Genomic DNA, 20,255 nt, shown 5'->3' with positions numbered 1-20,255 from the left:
ACACAGTGTCACATACACAGTGTCACACACACACACACACACACACAGTGTCACACACACACACACACACACACACAGTGTCACACACACACACACACAGTGTCACACACAGTGTCACACACAGTGTCACACACAGTGTCACACACACACACACACACACACACAGTGTCACACACACACACAGTGTCACACACAGTGTCACACACACACACACACAGTGTCACACACACACATACACAATATCACATACACACAGTCATACACAACCGTGACACACACACACAGAGTGTCTCACACACCGTGTCACACACACACAGTGTCATGTACACACAGTGTCACATACATACACACACACACACACACACACACAGTGTCACATACACAGTGTCTCACACACACAGTGTCACATACACACACACAGTGTCACATACACACACCCATACACACACAGTGTCTCACACACACAGTGTCACATACACACACACAGTGTCACATACACACACACACAGTGACACACACACACAGTGACACACACACACAGTGTCACATACACAGTGTCACACACACACACACACACACACACACACACACACACACACACACACACACACACACCCTTATGTGTGTATTCTACTCCTGGGCGCTATATAGGATGTATATTTAGAGGTACCCGCCTGGTCGCTATATACAGTGTGTCTCCCCCGCTCTGCGCAGCTCCCTGTATCCGTGTCCCGTCCGCAGCGCACTCCAAGCCCTTCTGTCCTGTCCGAGCTGCCGTACCTGTCTGCATGTCCAGTCCCGCTTCCCGTACCTGTCTGCGTGTCAGCGGGAGGTGCCCAGTTCACTACAAGCAGGGACATAGCGCCTCTGGTGGGAATTAGCGCGCACTGCAGGGGATACAGATGCATATACACAACGCCTCTAGTGGGGAGCAGCGCTCACTGCAGGGGATACAGATGTATGTACACAGTGCCTCTAGTGGGCAAAGCATGTACAGGCTGCAGAAAGATACAGATATGTATGTATAGTACTGTACAGTATATATGTATATCTTTATTTATATAGCGCCCTCACTGTTCTTAGCGCTTTACAAAGACAACACAGTACAGGGAATTATAATACAATAAGCGCAACAAAGTCAGACTAGGAAAGGAAATCTCCATATATATCTCAAATGGAAATATAACTGTTTGCTCATTTGCATGTCTTAGACAGGTCTGCAGCCCCGCCTTTCACCATTATCACCCAGCACACAGCACTTCCACTGCAGCAAGGGATTCTGGGAAATGACATGCAAATGAGCATACAGTGCCACCCTTTGCTTCAAAAAAAATATATATACATTTATATAGTCAAAAAGCTCAAACAATTCAGGTACTCGCAGGACTTGAAAAAAAATGCAAAATAGAAATGTATTTAATCAACGTTACTAAATCCATAAGCCTTTCACAGACTGCACTTCTAATAATGCACTTTATACTCCTACCAGCTTTCTACCCCCCTCCCCCCCCACTGAGATTGTAGCAGGTCAGAGTCTCCGCGAGCCTTATGAGGTCATTTCCCTGCTGCGCTTACTCCCTTTGCCGTTTATTATAACAGGCGTACAGCGCCGAGCATATGGTCGGACACATTAATGCCGACAGAGCTCGGAACAGGCCAGGACAACAGCAAGAATATAGCCGAATACCTCCCCCTTCCTCCCTCCCAGACATGCTCCAAAGACAGAGAGCCCTCCCCCTCCTCCCCTCCCCCCCTCCTCCCCCCCTCCCCCCCCCCTCCTCCCCCCCTCCTCCCCCCCTCCTCCCCCCCCCCCTCCCCCCCTCCTCCCTCCCCTCCCCCCCCCCCTCCTCCCTCCCCTCCTCCCCCCCCCTCCTCCCCTCTCCTCCCTCCTCCCCTCTCCTCCTCCCCTCTCCTCCTCCCCCCTCCTCCTCTCTCTCCTCTCCCCTCCTCCCCCTCTCCTCCCCCCCCTCCTCCCCCTCTCCTCCCCCCCCCTCCTCCCCCTCTCTCTCCTCTCCCCTCCTCCCCCCTCTCCTCCCCCCCCTCCTCCCCCTCTCCTCCCCCCCCCTCCTCCCCCTCTCCTCCCCCCCCCTCCTCCCCCTCTCCTCCCCCCCCTCTCCTCCCCCCTTCCTCCCCACCCCCCCCCTCTCCTCCCCCCTTCCCCCCCCTCCTCCCCCCATCTCCTCCCACCTCCCCCATCTCCTCCCTCCACCCCCTCACCCCCCACCCCCCCCACACCTCCCCCCACTCCTCCCCCCCTCTCCTCCCTCCACCCCCCTTCCTCCCCATCTCCTCCCTCCACCCCCTCCTCCCTCCCCCTCCCCCCCCCATCTCCCCCTCCTCCCCCCCCCCACTCCCCCTCCTCCCCCCCCTTTCCCCCTCCACCCCCCCTTTCCCCCACCTCCTCCTCCCCCCCCTTTCCCCCTCCTCCCCCCCTTTCCCCCCTCTCCCTCCCCCCCCCTTTCCCCTTCCTCCCCCCCCCTTCCCCTTCCTCCCCCCCTTCCCCTTTCCCCTTCCTCCCCCCCCTTTCCCCCTCCACCCCCCCTTTCCCCACCTCCCCCCCCTTCCCCCTCCTCCCCTCTCCCCCTCCTCCCCCCCTTCCCCCTCCTCCCCCCCCTTTCCCCTCCTCCCCCCCATTCCCCCTCCTCCCCCCCCTTTCCCCCTCCTCCCCCCCTTCCCCCTCCTCCCCCCCCTTTCCCCTCCTCCCCCCCTTCCCCCTCCACCCCCCCCTTCCCCCACCACCCCCCCTTCCCCCTCCTCCCCCCCCTTCCCCCTCTCACCCCCACCCCCTCCCCCCCCCCACCCCCCCCCCCACCCCCCCCCCCCACCACCCCCCCTCCACCCCCCCCTCCCCCATCTCCCTCTCACCCCCTCCCCTCCCTCCCTCTCCCCCCCCTCTCCCCCACTCCTCCCTCCTCCCCTCCCTCCCTCCACCCCCCTCCCTCTCCCCCTCCCCCCCCTCCCACTCCCCCTCCCCCCCTCCCTCCCTCCTCCCCCCTCTCCCTCTCACCCCCCCCTCCCACCCTCTCCCCCCCCCCCACCCCCACCCCCCACCTCCCCACCCTCCCCCCTCCCCCCTCCCTCCCCCCCCACCCTCCCACCCTCCCCCCCTCTCCTCCCCCCTCTCCTCCCTCCTCTCCCCCCCTCTCCCCCTCTCCTCCCTCCTCCCCACCCTCCCTCCTCCCCCCTCTCCTCCCTCCTCCCCTCTCTCCTCCCTCCCTCCTCCCCCCTCTCCTCCTCTCCTCCCCCCTCTCCCCCCTCCTCCCCCCCTCCTCCCCCCCTCCTCCCCCCCTCTCCTCCCCCCCTCCTCCCCCCCTCCTCCCCCCCTCCTCCCCCCCCTCTCCTCCCCCCCTCTCCCCCCCCTCTCCTCCCCCTCTCTCCCCCCCCACTCCTCCCCCCCTCTCCCCCCCCCTCTCCTCCCCCCCTCCTCCCCCTCTCCTCCCCCCCCTCCTCCCCCCCCTCTCCTCCCCCTCTCCTCCCCCTCTCCTCCCCCCCCTCCTCCCCCCCCTCTCCTCCCCCCTCCTCCCCCCCCTCTCCTCCCCCCCTCCTCCCCCCCCCCTCTCCTCCCCCCCTCCTCCCCCCCCCTCTCCTCCCCCCCTCCTCCCCCCCCTCTCCTCCCCCCCTCCTCCCCCCCCTCTCCTCCCCCCCCTCTCCTCCCCCCCTCTCCTCCCCCCCTCCTCCCCCCCTCCTCCCCCCCCCTCTCCTCCCCCCCTCCTCCCCCCCCTCTCCTCCCCCCCCCCCCACTCCCCCCCCTCTCCTCCCCCCCTCCTCCCCCCCCCTCTCCTCCCCCCCCCCCCTCCTCCCCCCCCTCTCCTCCCCCCCTCCTCCCCCCCCTCTCCTCCCCCCCCTCTCCTCCCCCCCCCCTCCTCCCCCCCCCTCCTCCTCCCCCCCTCCTCCCCCTCTCCTCCCCCCCCTCCTCCCCCCCCCCCTCCTCCCCCCCTCTCCTCCCCCCCCCTCTCCTCCCCCCCCTCCTCCCCCCCTCTCCTCCCCCCCCTCCTCCCCCCTCTCCTCCCCCCCCTCCTCCCCCCCCTCTCCTCCCCCCCCTCTCCTCCCCCCCCTCTCCTCCCCCCCCTCTCCTCCCCCCCCTCTCCTCCCCCCCCTCTCCTCTCCTCCTTCCCCTCTCCTCCTTCCCTCCCCTCCTCTCCTCCTTCCCTCCCCTCCTCTCCTCCTTCCCTCCCCTCCTCTCCTCCTTCCCTCCTTCTTCCCTCCTTCTTCCCTCCCCTCCCTCCTCTCCTCCTTCCCTCCCCTCCTCCTTCCCTCCCCTCCCTCCTCCCCTCCCCTCCCTCCTCCCCTCCCTCCTCTCCTCCTTCCCTCCTCTCCCTCCTCTCCTCCTTCCCTCCTCTCCTTCCCTCCCCTCCTCCTTCCCTCCCCTCCTCCTTCCCTCCCCCCTCCTTCCCTCCCCTCCCTCCTCCCCTCCCCTCCCTCCTCCTTCCCTCCCCCCTCCTTCCCTCCCCTCCCTCCTCCTTCCCTCCCCTCCCTCCTCCTTCCCTCCCTCCCCTCCTTCCCTCCCCTCCCTCCCTCCCTCCCCTCCCTCCCTCCCTCCCCTCCCCTCCTTCCCTCCCCTCCCCTCCTTCCCTCCCCTCCCTCCTCCCTCCCCTCCCTCCTCCTTCCCTCCCCTCCCTCCTCCTTCCCTCCCCTCCCTCCTCCTTCCCTCCCCTCCCTCCCTCCCTCCTCTCCTCCTTCCTCTCCTCCTTCCCTCCCTCCTCTCCTCCTTCCCTCCCTCCTCCTCTCCTTCCCTCCCTCCTCCTTCCCTCCCTCCTCCTCCTCCTTCCCTCCCTCCTCCTCCTCCTTCCCTCCCTCCTCCTCCTTCCCTCCCTCCTCCTCCTCCTCCTTCCCTCCTCCTCCTCCTTCCCTCCTCCCCTCCTCCTCTCCCCCCCCCTCCTCCTCTCCTCCCCCCCTCCTCCTCTCCTCCCCTCCCCCCCTCCTCCTCTCCTCCCCTCCTCCCCTCCTCCCCTCCTCCCCTCCTCCCCTCCTCCCCCTCCTCTCCCTCCCCTCCCCTCCTCCCCTCCCCTCCTCCTCCCCTCCTCCTCTCCTCCTCTCCTCCCCTCCTCCCCTCCTCCTCTCCTCCTCTCCTCCTTCCCTCCTTCCCTCCTTCCCGCCTGCTTCCCGCCTCCCTGGGCGGTGTCCTGCAAGTTGCCGTTCTGCATTTTTGTGCCTTAAAGTTGTCTTCCTTATCCGCCCCCTCCCTCCTGCCTCCGCCGCCTGACCTCCGGGAGAATCTTTGCACACAGCACGTTTATATTTATGCGCCCGTGTGCTGATACGCTGAAGCCTTCCTCGCTGCCGGAGCAGTATTTCCCGCAGGGTTTCCCCCCCCTCCCTCCGGTTCTCCCCCTCCCTCCGGTTCTCCCCCCCCCTCCCTCGGGATGTTGGGATGGGCGCGGGGTCTGGTGGTCGGTGCGGCGGCCTGCGAGGGGTCGGACCCCCGCGCCCGGTACGCCGAGCTCTTCAGCAAACTGGACGTGAACAAAGATGGGAAGGTGGACATCCTGGAGCTGCAGATCGGGCTGCAGGCCATGGGCATGGCGGTGGGGAAGGGCGCGGAGCAGGTGAGGGTGACCCGGATCCCCCAAACGGTACTCTGTGGGGTGGGGGTATGGCGCGGAGCAGGTGAGGGTGACCCGTGTCCCAAATGTTATTCGGGTGAGAGGGGGAAGGGGTTATTTATTATCCTCTTTCTTGTTCCCTCTGCTGCCCTCTCCTGGGGTTCTAAGGGGTTAATAGATTAAGTTCCACACATATATATATTATATATCATACAGACACAGGCCAGATAACACTCGCCAACGTGGAATTGAAGACGAAATACAGAATATTAGCAATGTGGAACATATACATACATACATACATACGCACACACTCACACACACTCGGTGTCTCCGTGTGTGCGTGTGTATCTCTCTCTGTGTGTGTGTGTCTCTCTCTGTGTGTCTGTGTGTGTCTCTCTCTCCCCCTCTCTCTCTCTCGTTCTCTCCCTCTCTCCCCCTCTCTCTCTCGTTCTCTCCCTCTCTCGTTCTCTCCCTCTCTCGTTCTCTCCCTCTCTCGTTCTCTCCCTCTCTCGTTCTCTCCCTCTCTCGTTCTCTCCCTCTCTCGTTCTCTCCCTCTCTCGTGTTCTCTCTCTCTCGTGTTCTCTCTCTCTCGTGTTCTCTCTCTCTCGTGTTCTCTCTCTCTCGTGTTCTCTCTCTCTCGTGTTCTCTCTCTCTCGTGTTCTCTCTCTCTTCTCTCTCTCGTTCTCTCTCTTCTCCCTCTCCCCTCTGTAATGTGCTCCTTAGATTGAAACCCCCCCCCCCCCCAGTACCTCTGTTTTCCTTGTATAAAACATGAATCCAGCGGATCAGCTGCTTCTGTTTATCTGCCATATTAACAACGCCTTCAAAGAACAGAACAAGCAGAACCAGTCCCCGGCTTTCAAGTGACTGACCGTCAATATAATAATAATTTATTCATAATAAAAGATATTGGATAAAGATGGTAAAACCCGCCAAAGCTTTTATTTTTATTTTTGACCACGTATCTCTGGGCTACGGGTTTACCTGAAAAATCTCCGGGCGGCGTCGGTATTGGAATCTTTCCCTGCAGGGTCCCATGAAATGGCGTGCATTGCCATGACAACGGGACGCCGTGGCATTGCGTGGTGTCAAGTTACCATGACAACGGGACGCGGTGCGGTGTCACGTTGCCATGACAACGGAACATCACGCGATGCCTCGCCGCCTTCAGGCGGCCCGTTGCAATGCAACATGACACTGTATGGCGCCACGATGTCACATTTTCATGGTAACGCGGCCATTTGACATCGCGGAGCCATGTTGACTGGATCTTGCAGGGGGAGATGCCGCCGGAGAAATAAATAAAATAAATACATTTAAAAAATGACATTTAATTGCAAAAAGTCTCCGGGATAGCCTTCAATAAAAAGGGCAACCCTGTTTGTGATGTCATTGCTGATGTCATTTGTGATCTCAGGAGTGGAGTCGGGAAGGAATTTATTTTCCCCTTATGAGATATCATTGGATGATGTGACTCTGGGGTTTTTTGTTTGCCTTCCTCTGGATCAATAAGAAAGTATAGATAAAGGATAAAGTATCTGTTGTCTAAATTTCTGTTAAATGGATCATTTTAAAATGGACAAGGAGCAAAGAGTGACGCACTGCAAGTGATCATCTGCATGTCATTACCCAGAATCCCTGGCTGCAGGTGAAGCGCTGTATGCTAAGACAGGGGTGCTCAACTCCAGTCCTCAAACCCCCCCCCCCCCCCAACAGGTAAGGATATCCCTGCTTCAGCACAGGTGGCTCAATAAGAGGCTCAGTTGAAGACTGCATAATTTGTGCTGAAGCAGGGACTGATTAAGCCACTTGTGCCAAAGCTGGAATTGATTGAGCCACCTGTGCTGATGCTGGGCTATCCTAAAAACCTGACCTGTTGGGGGAATAATAGGGGTGGAGGGGAGGGGGGGTTTGATGACCGGAGTTGGGCACCCCTGTGCTAATAGATAATGGGGAAGGGCAGTATTGTATGTCTTTATTTATATAGCGCCATTAATGTACATAGCGCTACCCAGTAGTAATACATGTGGTAATCAAATAAATAATAATATAAATAACAGGTCATGGAAATAAGCGCTTCAGACATAAAAGTAACATTAAGGAACAGGAGTCCCTGCCCCGAGGAGCTTACAGTCTAATTGGTAGGTAGGGAGAACGTACAGAGACAGTAGGAGGGAGTTCTGGTAAGTGCGTCTGCAGGGGGCCAAGCTTTATGTATCGTGTTCAGAATATCCACAGTGCTATTCATATGCTTCTTTAAGCAAGTGTGTCTTAAGGTGGGTCTTAAAGGTGGATAGAGAGGGCGCTAGTCGGGTACTGAGAGGAAGGGCATTCCAGAGGTGTGGGGCAGTCAGTGAAAAAGGTTTAAGGCGGGAGAGGGCTTTAGATACAAAGGGGGTAGAAAGAAGACTTCCTTGAGAGGAACGCAAGAGTTGGGATCGTGCATAACGAGAAATTAGGGATGAGATGTAAGGAGGGGCAGAAGAGTGTAAAGCTTTAAAAGTGAGGAGGAGAATTGAGTGCGAGATTCGGGATTTGATCGGAAGCCAGGAGAGGGATTTCATGAGGGGAGATGCTGAGACAGATCTAGGAAAGAGTAGAGTGATTCTGACAGCAGCGTTTAGGATAGATTGTAGGGGAGACAGGTGAGAGGCAGGAAGGCCGGACAGCAGGAGGTTACAGTAATCAAGATGGGAGAGAATGAGGGCCTGAGTCAGAGGCTTAGCAGTCGGACAACAGAGAAACGGGCGTATCTTTGTAATATTGCTGTCACGGGAGACTCCTGTGGCGGGTAGGATCTCGGTGGCCGGAACAGCACGAGTGTAGAAGGGGTCACAAGCAGGGGTCCGAGGCAGGCAGCAGGTAGCGAAGTCAGGTACAAGCAGAGGTCCGAGGCAGGCGGCAGGTAGCGAAGTCAGGTAACAAGCAGAGGTCGGCAACAATGAGACTGGAACAGGACAGGGGAGCAAGGACAGGTCTGGGGGCAGGGACTGAGTACAGGAACAAACAGGGACAAGCCAGATTACCAGCAAGGGCGTTTACTGTAAACAGACTTCTATGGTACAGGTACAGAAAACAGATCAGGATATCAGAAGCATGTGCATTAGGAGTCTGACTTCAAGCAAGGCAAAAGCTACAGACAGGAAGCAAGCTATAAAGGACAGAGACAGGAGCAACAAGAAGACAGACAGACAGACAGAGGAACCCAGAGCCAACAGAAGGCAGCAGCACACCCAGTGGACAAGGAAGCTATGGCTAGGCAGGAGGTCTAGGCGACCCTGACATTACTCCCCCCTCTCGAGAGCGTTCTCCGGACGATCCTCCAGGCTCTTCCCGGAGGCCTTGATGAAAAGTGGACTCAAGGTGACCCACCTCTGGTGGTTTGTCAGCGGGCAGAGGGTACTCCACAGGTACATTGGTTGCTGCAAGGAACCTCCGAATGGGTGCGTTCAACCCAAAAGCAGGGACAGAGACATCAGGAATGTGGGCATCAAGGACGGGTGCAGCCTTTCCACATGAGTCATTGGGGACACAGAGTTCGTTCTCCATGGTCTCCTCTTGTGACTGCCGTTTCTTGGCATCACCCAATGAAAAACCAGCTATTTGAGTTTTCTGCTCTTGAAGCTGTCCTTCTGCACTTCTTTTCCCACTCAAAGCAGTTGTCAGTTCAGCTTTTTTGGAGTTGAGTCGCGACTCCATATCTCCCAGCTGACTCAGAGTAAAGCTTAAATATGTTGCATCTTCATTTCTGATCTGCAGCTGCCGGTACTCCTCCCGGGCATTGTACAGCTCCAGCTGCAGCCGGACCTTATCACGGGCTGTGTGGTCCAATAATTTGCAGGCATCGGCCATTTTGACCTCATAGCGCTGTGTCAGGCCAGCCACTTGACAGACGGGACACCTTCTCTCTCTCCTCCTTTTTGGCAAGCTGTGTCTTGAGCTCAGCGATCTGCGCCTGCAGCGCTGTGAGTTGCTGAGATGTGTGTTCAGCTGCTAGCTTTAGCTCTTCCTCCAGCGAGGCTCTGGTTATGCTCAGTGTGGCCTTCAGCTCCTCATGCTGTTCTTTGGGGACACACTGGGTACTCAAATAATTTTGCAGCATCTTTATTTAGTAGGCAGTCTGGAAACTTTCTTCCTGCAGAACTCGCTGCTTTTCTTCAGCATTCACCCATTTCTCCATGGTGTCCTGCAGATGTGTACGCAGTTCTCGCAGCTGACTCTGCACCATCTTTTCTGCTTGTGTGCGCCGCTCCAGGGAGACACGTTCTTCTTGCAGCACTCTCTCTGCATTCTGCAGTGCTGTCTGCACATCTAACTTTTCCTGGGCCAACTGTTTCTTCTCTCCTAATTCATGGAGTTTCTTATCTCCTTCACTGACTTGGACATAGAGATTCTTGCACTCTTGGGTTACAGTTTCAAACCTGATATTTAACCCTTCGAAGATTTCTCTTAATGAACATAGTTCTGTGTTGAAGTGGCAACTCTTCTCCTTAGAGGCTTCCAGCTCTGTAGTAAGCCTGTGAACCTCTTTCTGAGATGCTTCCAGTGCTGCGTCAACTTTAGCCATGAAAGTCTGGTACTGGGCAGCATCAGCGTAGGCCTTCTCCAGCTTACTTGACAAGATCAACCTGTCATTCTCCAACTGATATTTTTCTTTTTCCCAGTTACCCTCTGCTTTTTCAAGCGCTAATTGCATCCTTGACTTTTCTTCTATCAATAGCCTCTTCTCCTCTTCTGATTCATGGAGTCTTTTATCTCCTTCACTGGCTTGGACAGAGAAGTTCTTACTCATTTGGTTTATAGTTTCAAACCTACTATTTAACTCTTCGGAGGCGTCTCTCATAGAACGTATCTCTGTTTTCAAGTAGCATCTCTCCTCCCGAACGACTTCCATCTCTTTTTTGAAGTAGCAAATCTCCTCCTGGGAGACTTTAAGCTCTGTATTAAGCCTGTCAATTTCCTTCATAGAGATTTCCGGGAATTCGTTACTTTTAGAAGCGAGGCGCCGATTCTCGGCAGCATCAGCATATGCCTTCTCCAGCTCACCTGACATGACATCCAGGTCACTCTCCAACTGGTGCTTTTCTTTTTCCTGGAGAACACACTTAGCAATTACTGAGGAAAGACAGCTATGTAGTGCAGCGTTGGCTTCTTGCTCCTTATCTAAACGTCCATAAAGACAATCGCTTTCTGTGCAGCTTGAGGCGTCTGAGTAGGGGCATCTTTCTTTTCTTCCACTATTCTTGGGATACGTCTGTGAGTTGCCTTAAGCTGCAGCATATCTCTTTCATCAAATGCAGACTCTGAGGTTAAATTTTCATTCTTAATTCCTTCTGCAACTTCCACAGTAATGCCTCCCTTCTTTTTCTTCTTCTTCCTTGCTTTGAGAAGTTCTGAAGAATCAGTGGTACTGTGTTCACATTTACTGCTCAAGACTGTTTGAGTGGGAGCCATAATTTCAGACATGGGGAAACCACACTTCCCAAGAAACCAGTAAAGAGGAAATGTGTTTTTAAAACAGAAGCATTAGAATGAACAACAGGAATATTAGACACAGAGAGACACAAGATAGGAGAGCTGACCTTTTGAGACTTTAGCATCAGTCACAGAGATTTATAAATGCAAGGAAAAAACATAGACAGAGAAACCTGTAGTTATATCTGAAACTTTAGAAATCAGGCGTAGGGATATCATACAGACAGAGAGAACCTGCAGTTACATCTGAATCTTTAGGCATCAGGCGTAGGGATATCATATAGACAAAGAAAACCTGCAGTTGAATCTGAAACTTTAGATATCAGGCATAGAAATATCATAGACAGCAGGAAACTAATACAGAGAAAACTTGTAGTTAGATTTGAAACTTTTGAAATCGGACATAGGAATATCAGACAGAGAACCCTGCAGTCAAATCTGAAACCTTTGATATCAGGCGTAGGGATATCAGACAGAGAACCCTGCAGTCAAATCTGAAACCTTTGATATCAGGCGTAGGGATATCATATGTTGCAGAGAAACAAACTTTAGGGGATCTTGCAGGTAAACCTGAAACCTTAGAACCAATCATATGAAAAACTACAGATTGCAGGAAAAATCATAGTATGCAGTAACAAAATAATGGAAGCACTCTTGTCTTTTGAAATGGGAACCCTGTGAACAGCAGTGGTCCAACCAGGGATGCAGAGACAAGCCTTGTCCAGGAAATGAAAAGTCAGAGTCTAAAAAGGTGGCAACAGGTACTGCAAGGGTTAACCCAGGCACTGCACAAAAAGAAATCTCAAAGAAAGCTGCAATAGTCTCTGCAGCAACAGTTCTAGTCTCAGAAAAAATGTTTTTTCGTTATGAACGCAATAATTCTTGCAGAACACTTAGCAGCAACAACAAAAAAAACCTTTCAAAATCCCAACTTGGATTTCCAAAAAAGAAACGAAAGTACTTATCTTCAACCATGCGGATGTGGTCTGCTGCAGCAGGCAGGAAAGGGTGCAGGCAGAAGAAGAATCTGTTCCAGCGAGATTCAGAAGTGGCCTTTGCTTTCTGTCACGGGAGACTCCTGTGGCGGGTAGGATCTCGGTGGCCGGAACAGCACGAGCGTAGTAGGGGTCACAAGCAGGGGTCCGAGGCAGGCGGCAGGTAGCGAAGTCAGGAAACAAGCAGAGGTCCGAGGCAGGCGGCAGGTAGCGAAGTCAGGAAACAAGCAGAGGTCCGAGGCAGGCGGCAGGTAGCGAAGTCAGGTAACAAGCAGAGGTCGGCAACGAGGAGACTGGAACAGGATTGGGGAGCAAGGACAGGTCTGGGGGCAGGGACTGAACAGGAACAAACAGGGACAAGCCAGATTACCAGCAAGGGCTTTTACTGTGAACAGACAGTGTGAAAATAATACAGGTACAGGTACAGAAACAGATCAGGACTTAGAAGCATGTGCATTAGGAGTCTGACTTCAAGCAAAGGCAAAAGCAACAGACAGGAAGCAAGCTATAAAGGACAGAGACAGGAGCAACAAGAAGACAGACAGACAGAGGAACCCAGAGCCAACAGAAGGCAGCAGCACACCCAGTGGACAAGGAAGCTATGGCTAGGCAGGAGGTCTAGGCGACCCTGACAATTGCAGAGGAAAAAGCGAAACGTTCTGAATGTGAGAGAGGAGTCGAGTGTACCCCTAGGCAGCGTGCTTGGGCTACTGGGTGAATGATCGTACTTCCAACAGTAATGGGAAGGAGGTAGCAGGGCCAGCTTTGGGATGAAGTATGAGGAGCTCTGTTTTAGCCATGTTGAGTTTAAGGCGGCGGAGGGCCATCCAGGATGATATAGCAGAGAGACATTCAGAAACTTTGGTCTGTACAGCAGGTGTAAGGTCAGGGGTTGAAAAGTAAATTTGTGTGTCGTCAGCATAGAGGTGATATTTAAACCCAAGAGATGTTATTAGGTCCCCTAGAGAGAGTGTGTACAGAGAAAAGAGAAGAGGTCCCAAGACAGAGCCCTGGGGTACCATCACAGAGAGATCAATAGAGGAGGAGGAGGTGTTAGCAGAAGAGACACTGAAAGTACGATGGAAGAGGTAGGATGAGATCCAGGATAGAGCTTTGTTCCGAATACCAAGAGTATGGATAATGTGAAGGAGAAGAGGGTGGTCCACGGTGTCAAATGCTGCAGAGAGGTCGAGTAATATGAGCAGAGTGTAATGACCTCTGTCTTTGGCAGCATGGAGGTCATCAGTTATTTTAGTGAGGGCTGTTTCTGTGGAGTGAGCAGTGCGGAAGCCAGATTGTTGAGGGTCTAGGAGAGAATAGGTGTTGAGAAAATGGAGCAAGCGAGAGAATACAAGACGTTCAAGGAGTTTGGAGGCAAAAGGCAGGAGGGAGACCGGTCGATAGTTAGAAAGACAGGTAGGGTCAAGCTTGCTGTTTTTGAGTAATGGTATACAGTAACTGTTGCATGTTTGAAGGAGGATGGGAAGGTACCAGAGTAGAGGGAGGAGTTAAATATGTGTGTGAGGCTAGGGATTATAGTAGGAGCAAGAGGTTTTAGGAGATGGGAGGGAATTGGGACCAGAGAGCAAGTGGTAGAGGGGGAAGAGGAGATCAACAGTGACACATCCTCCTCTGAGACAGTGGAAAAAGAGTCAAGGAAGGCAGGAGGAGAGTTAGGAAGAGGTGTAGGATGGGAGGAAGAAACAGAGGGGATGTTCTGACGTATGGATTCTTTTCTTTAAAATAGTCAGCAAAGTCCTGGGCGGAGATGCAAGAAGAGGCACCTGAGGGTGGTTTGAGTAGAGCATTAAAGACAGAGAACAGTCGGCGTGGGTTAGAGTTGTGCATGTTGATTAGTGCAGAAAAGTAGGCTTGTTTAGCTTGCGAGAGGGCAGAGTAGAAACAGGATAGCATAAATTTGTAGTGAATGAAGTCTGCGAGAGTATGAGATTTCCTCCAGAGACGTTCAGAGGAACGAGTGGAGGAACGCAGCATGCGCGTGTGGGAATTTAGCCAGTGTCTGGGGTTAGAAGGGCGAGGACGGCAGAGAGAAAGCGGGGCATGTAGATCAAGAGAGGAAGATAAGGCAGAGTTGTAGTCCCTGACCAGGTTGTCAGGGTCTGTAGCAGAGCTGAGAGAGGAGAGGGAGGAGCGTAAAGTGGACTCAAAGTCAGGTAGGTGAATAGAGCGCCGGTTTCTGCAGTACCGGAGGGTAGATGGAGGTGGAGATGGAGAGAAGCGAGATAGAGAGAATGAGATGAGGTGATGGTCAGAGAGAGGAAAAGGGGAAATGGAGAAATCGGAGAGAGAGAAGTTTTTAGTGACAACCAGGTCTAGGTAGTGGCCATCCTTGTGGGTGCTGGCTGCAGACCACTGTTGAAGGCCAAGAGAGGTTGCAGACCTGTCTCGAACGTGTGAATGTGCTCACAAGGGGTATTTTTATTTACTGCATGGTGGAGGGGTTTTGTTACTTTTTAATGTCTAATTACATTTCCATAATGTAAAAATATACCCGCCCCTGCTCCTCCCACGTTCCCGACCCTGTGGTGGTGGGGCTGTGAGAGCTGAAGTGACACAGCTGTTATAATGCGGTTTCGCGGTGTTTTCAGCACCTCCTGGTATTCCTGCTGCAGGATGAATCTTTTTATAACGAGGGCTTCTTCTTGTCAGCCAGCTGGTGGCACGGCCGCTGTTTTATTCTGGTCAGTTCTGCTACAAACCATAACTAGGGCGGCCAGGCAGCTTCTCCACAAATACTGGACGCAATGGTGAAAGGTGCGACACACACACACCCCTCTCGGCTCCATGCTGTTTCCTCTTCTCCTAGGCCCCACCCCCAGGCTCCTGACACCTCCTCCTGATTGGCTGCATTTCCCAGCAGCAGCCAATCAGGATGGAGGAAGCTGCCCATCGCCCTATCACAGCTCTGCCCTCTTCCTGCTCGGGGAATCCCGCAGCCTCCCACCCCTCCCCCCTCACTATGTCCAGACAGGTAATACCGGTATACACATACACGCCCAGAGAGATAATACCGGTATACACACACGCCCAGAGAGGTAATACCGGTATACACATACACGCCCAGAGAGGTAATACCGGTATACATATACACGCCCAGAGAGGTAATACCGGTATACACATACACGCCCAGAGAGGTAATACCGGTATACACATACACGCCCAGAGAGGTAATACCGGTATACACATACACGCCCAGAGAGGTAATACCGGTATACACATACACACCCAGAGAGGTAATACCGGTATACACATACACACCCAGAGAGGTAATACCGGTATACATATACACGCCCAGAGAGGTAATACCGGTATACACATACACGCCCAGAGAGATAATACCGGTATACACATACACGCCCAGAGAGGTAATACCGGTATACACATACACTCCCAGAGAGGTAATACCGGTATACACATACACTCCCAGAGAGGTAATACCTGTATACACACACACACCCAGAGAGGTAATACCGGTATACACATACACGCCCAGAGAGGTAATACCGGTATACACATACACTCCCAGAGAGGTAATACCGGTATACACATACACTCCCAGAGAGGTAATACCGGTATACACATACACTCCCAGAGGTAATACCGGTAAACACATACACGCCCAGAGAGGTTATACCGGTATACACATACACGCCCAGAGAGGTAATACCGGTATACACATACACGCCCAGAGAGGTAATACCGGTATACACATACACGCCCAGAGAGGTAATACCGGTATACACATACACTCCCAGAGAGGTAATACCGGTATACACATACACTCCCAGAGAGGTAATACCTGTATACACACACACACCCAGAGAGGTAATACCGGTATACACATACACGCCCAGAGAGGTAATACCGGTATACACATACACTCCCAGAGAGGTAATACCGGTATACACATACACTCCCAGAGAGGTAATACCGGTATACACATACACTCCCAGAGGTAATACCGGTAAACACATACACGCCCAGAGAGGTTATACCGGTATACACATACACGCCCAGAGAGGTAATACCGGTATACACATACACGCCCAGAGAGGTAATACCGGTATACACATACACACCCAGAGAGGTAATACCGGTATACACATACACGCCAGGAGAGGTAATACCACTATACACATACACGCCCAGAGAGGTAATACCGGTATACACATACACTCCCAGAGGTAATACCGGTATACACATACACACCCAGAGAGGTAATACCGGTATACACATACACCCCCAGAGAAGTAATACCGGTATACACATACACGCCCAGAGAGGTAATACCGGTATACACATACACGCCCAGAGAGGTAATACCGGTATACACACACACGCCCAGAGAGGTAATACCGGTATACACACACACGCCCAGAGAGGTAATACCGGTATACACACACACGCCAAGAGAGGTAATACCGGTATACACACACACGCCCAGAGAGGTAATACCGGTATACACACACACGCCCAGAGAGGTAATACCGTTATACACATACACGCCCAGAGAGGTAATACCGGTATACACAAACACGCCCACAGAGGTAATACCGATATACACATACATGCTCAGAGAGGTAATACCAATATACACATACACGCCCAGAGAGGTAATACCGCTATACACATACACGCCCAGAGAGGTAATACCGGTATATACATACACGCCCAGAGAGGTAATACCGGTATACACAGACACGCCCAGAGAGGTAATACCGGTATACACATACATGCTCAGAGAGGTAATACCGGTATACACATACACGCAGAGAGGTAATACCGGTATACACATACCCTCCCAGAGAGGTAATACCGGTATACATGTCCAGTATACCTCTCACTTTTTACTGGACAGTGTCCAAATACTGGACACCTGGTAATCCTAGGCCCGTACCACAGCATATAAATTGCAGCAAACATATCTCTCCATCTTTACGGCGGTTATTGGCTGCTCTGATGTAATCTGGCTGTTCCCCATTCTTTTATTAATTAACCTTTTTTATAATGCGCTATTAACGTGTCCAGTACGTCACGGAAATAAAATTTTGTTAGGGGGTTGTTGAGATGAGGAACGGCCAGGCCTACTCAGAACCGGCGTGCCCTCTCCTCCCCCCCCCCTCACCGTTTTCCTGTACCCGGAGTGGTCCCGTGACGTGGAAGGGTCCGGCTTCTGTGGCTCTCTGGTGTGGTCGAAACTCCGACCAGGTCAATATTTCTGTAATATACCGCACAATACGGTCCTGTACAGGGTCTGTTTTCACCCCTTCCCCGACATCCCCCCTCCCCCCATCTCAATTTGTGACTTATTTTAACTTAAATAAAACCTTGGCAGAATAGCTCAGGGTAAGGCAGTGTCTCTAATAAAGCCCTTTGAAGTCCGTATGGAAAACAGCTCTGTGCTGCCTGGCGGGGATTCACAAATCTACTATATATATTGGAGAGCGGTCTGTCTGGTCCCTATACATTGGGACATCACTTAAAGCTGCAGACCAAGCAATATCTAACATGTTGTTTTTTTGGTGTGTTTTTTAATCAGTTCTGTACAATGAGAAAATACTTGTAGCATTTTAAAAAAAAACAAGAAAAGAACAACTCTGAATTACATTTTGAATGTATTATAATGTAACAAGAATATTGTTTCTATAGTAACCATTTACAAAGTCACATCCCTTCCTCTTCTGAAACAGTCTCTGGCACACCCCTTTTTGAGCCCCGCCCTCTCTCTAGCAGTGCACCAATTGTATCTAGTGACTGAATTGGATGAGTTATGGGCGCAACTGCGCATGACAAACTCCACGAGGTCCCGGATGAATGCAAAAAACTTTGTTGGCACATAGCAACACTAGGGCTACACCACGATCTCCCCCTCTACGCGTTTCACCCTCTGGTATAGGGCTTCGTCTCAGAGGGTGAAACGCGTAGAGGGGGAGATCGTGGTGTAGCCATAGTGTTGCTATGTGCCAATAAAGTTTTTTGCATTCATCCGGGACCTCGTGGAGTTTGTCATGCGCAGTTGCGCCCGTAACTCATCCAATTCATCTACATCCATTGAAGGCAGCACGCGGGAGCTGGAGGATAGAGCTTAGCAGGACCCAGACCGGAGTGGAGATAAAGGTAAGAGTTATTACTTTGTTGCCTCTCCACTAACTCCGGTCATTCTAGGGTCATTCACAGCTTCCTCACACCCAGCCCACATGACTACATTGACACCGTTCGGTGCATTACTTGATAACTGAAGCGCAGGACAGGCTTTTTTCTTTGTATCTAGTGACTGCCTGGTCACATGATCTTCCCAACTGAACTCTGCATCTTTAGTCCTCATCTGCTGCACTGACAGCCATTTACTGAACCCCCGAGCCGAATCTTCGCCGATCAATCGGCAACTTAGTTAATTACTTATCACTGCGTGGATTGTATTGAGGCACCTATTAAAGGGAAAAATTACATCATGTAAAAAATAAGAAAAGGCAGGTTGGACTGCAGTTTTAAGATATGGTACCCACAGTGTGCCTGCTGGTTCCTGAGATTAAGGAGCAGGTTTGTGTCTGTGTTTGGATACAACTGGATTCATTATATTATTAATTCTGAGTTATTACAAGTTCTCTAAACGAGTCGCCCACTGGGTGCTGTACCTGGTAGGCTATGTATCTGGTGACATCACAATGCACATAGCCTGGTGGCAGATAAGGAGAGTCAGGTAGCTATAAAGGTGACACAGAAAGCAGAGGGAGAAAGACAGAGAGGAAGTCAGTTGAAACGTGAGGAGAAAGTAAGAAGGCTGGAGAAGGGGAGAGAGGCGGAAAGAATTGGGGACATCATAGGGTATTAAAGGAAAGTGATGGGGAGGGGAAGAGAATAGGGGGGTGAGAGGAGGAGGGCAGGGTTTGTTTCTTAGGCCACGGTTATTGTCCCAGTCCCAAAATCAAATTGACTTGAATTCCAGCGATCTCGACCAAGCTGTTGCATAGTCGCTCCTACTATAAGCGCACGCGACGGATGCAGTGCATTTGTTTTGACGCGACGTTGCGTCGCCGTGGCTATAACTGCAGCCTTAGAAATCCCAAGCAACGCCGGGTACTTCCGGTTAGTGAGAATATAGAGTAGGGCTTTGCCGTGTAAACTCTACAGCAGGCTTCGGGCCTTGAAAAAGAACAACACCTCTAGGTTGGTAATCTGCTTTGCTACAAGGCAACGAAAGGGGTTACATGGGTTTCCTTCCGGGAAGCTCCTTCTACATGCTGGAGCTGGGATGCTACATGCCCGGGGCTCCTCCTTGAGCTGCTTCTACATGATGAGACTGGCCTGGCCACCCCACACACCTTCAATAAACACACGCCGCGTACAGTAACCCTGATTACTGCTACACCTCTCTACCGCAAGGCCCAGGGCCACCGAGCTCTGTCACGTCACAGGGTGCTAACCTAAGATCATGTGAACACTAGCCACGTATTTTCACTGGACAATAAGGTCACGTGAAGCTGCGTTTCCCCGCGTAAAGAGCATAGCGGTAATTATAACGTTGGTGATAATGACGTAAATGATATGCAAATGAGGCGTGATCATAACGTGGCATAGCCACTAAAGCTTGTTAAGGTTAACGTGGGGACTTAGCGTGACCTAAGTTAGGTGATACCTAAAAGAGGCGTTACTCCAGGCGCTGACATAGGGTTTTTATAGGGTCTGGATGGGGGTAACCCCACAGTGAGGCGATATAACTAACATAGCGTTATTTCCCTCTCCCTCACCATGAGATAAACCCCTATTTCCGGCTCTGGATGGGGGTAACCCCAAAGTGAGGTGATATAACTAACATAGCGTTATTTTCCTCTCTCTCACCGTGAGATAAACCCCTATTTCCGGGTCTGGATGGGGGTAACCCCACAGTGAGGTGATATAACTAACATAGCGTTATTTCCCTCTCTCACCGTGAGATAAACCCCTATTTCCGGGTCTGGATGGGGGTAACCCCACAGTGAGGTGATATAACTAACATAGCGTTATTTCCCTCTCTCACCGTGAGATAAACCCCTATTTCTGGGTCTGGATGGGGGTAACCCCACAGTGAGGTGATATAACTAACATAGCGTTATTTCCCTCTCTCACCGTGAGTTATACCCCTATTTCCGGCTCTGGCTGGGGGTAACCCCACAGTGAGGTGATATAACTAACATAGCGTTATTTCCCTCTCTCACCGTGAGATAAACCCCTATTTCCA

General features: G+C 52.6%; 2 protein-coding genes across 2 annotated transcripts in view; one reads left to right on the top strand and one right to left on the bottom strand.

Annotated features, from left to right (window-relative positions):
- Nucleotides 1-6,365, bottom strand: part of EEIG2 (EEIG family member 2) — a 75,851-nt gene extending 69,486 nt beyond the window's left edge. The window contains exon 1 of the mRNA XM_075617039.1: nt 6,296-6,365. The gene's annotated coding sequence lies outside the window, so the exon portion shown is untranslated. The remainder of the gene's footprint in view (nt 1-6,295) is intronic.
- Nucleotides 6,366-14,781: 8,416 nt separating this feature from the next.
- The window catches only part of SLC25A24 (solute carrier family 25 member 24), a 25,962-nt gene continuing 20,488 nt past the window's right edge, over nt 14,782-20,255 (top strand). Inside the window, 1 exon segment of the mRNA XM_075615497.1 lies at nt 14,782-14,791. Coding sequence (XP_075471612.1) covers nt 14,782-14,791 — 10 coding nt within the window.

The sequence above is a fragment of the Ascaphus truei genome, chromosome 10, assembly GCF_040206685.1.
Source record: "Ascaphus truei isolate aAscTru1 chromosome 10, aAscTru1.hap1, whole genome shotgun sequence".
Taxonomy (NCBI): domain Eukaryota; kingdom Metazoa; phylum Chordata; class Amphibia; order Anura; family Ascaphidae; genus Ascaphus; species Ascaphus truei.
This window is presented reverse-complemented; position numbering and strand designations above follow the sequence as displayed.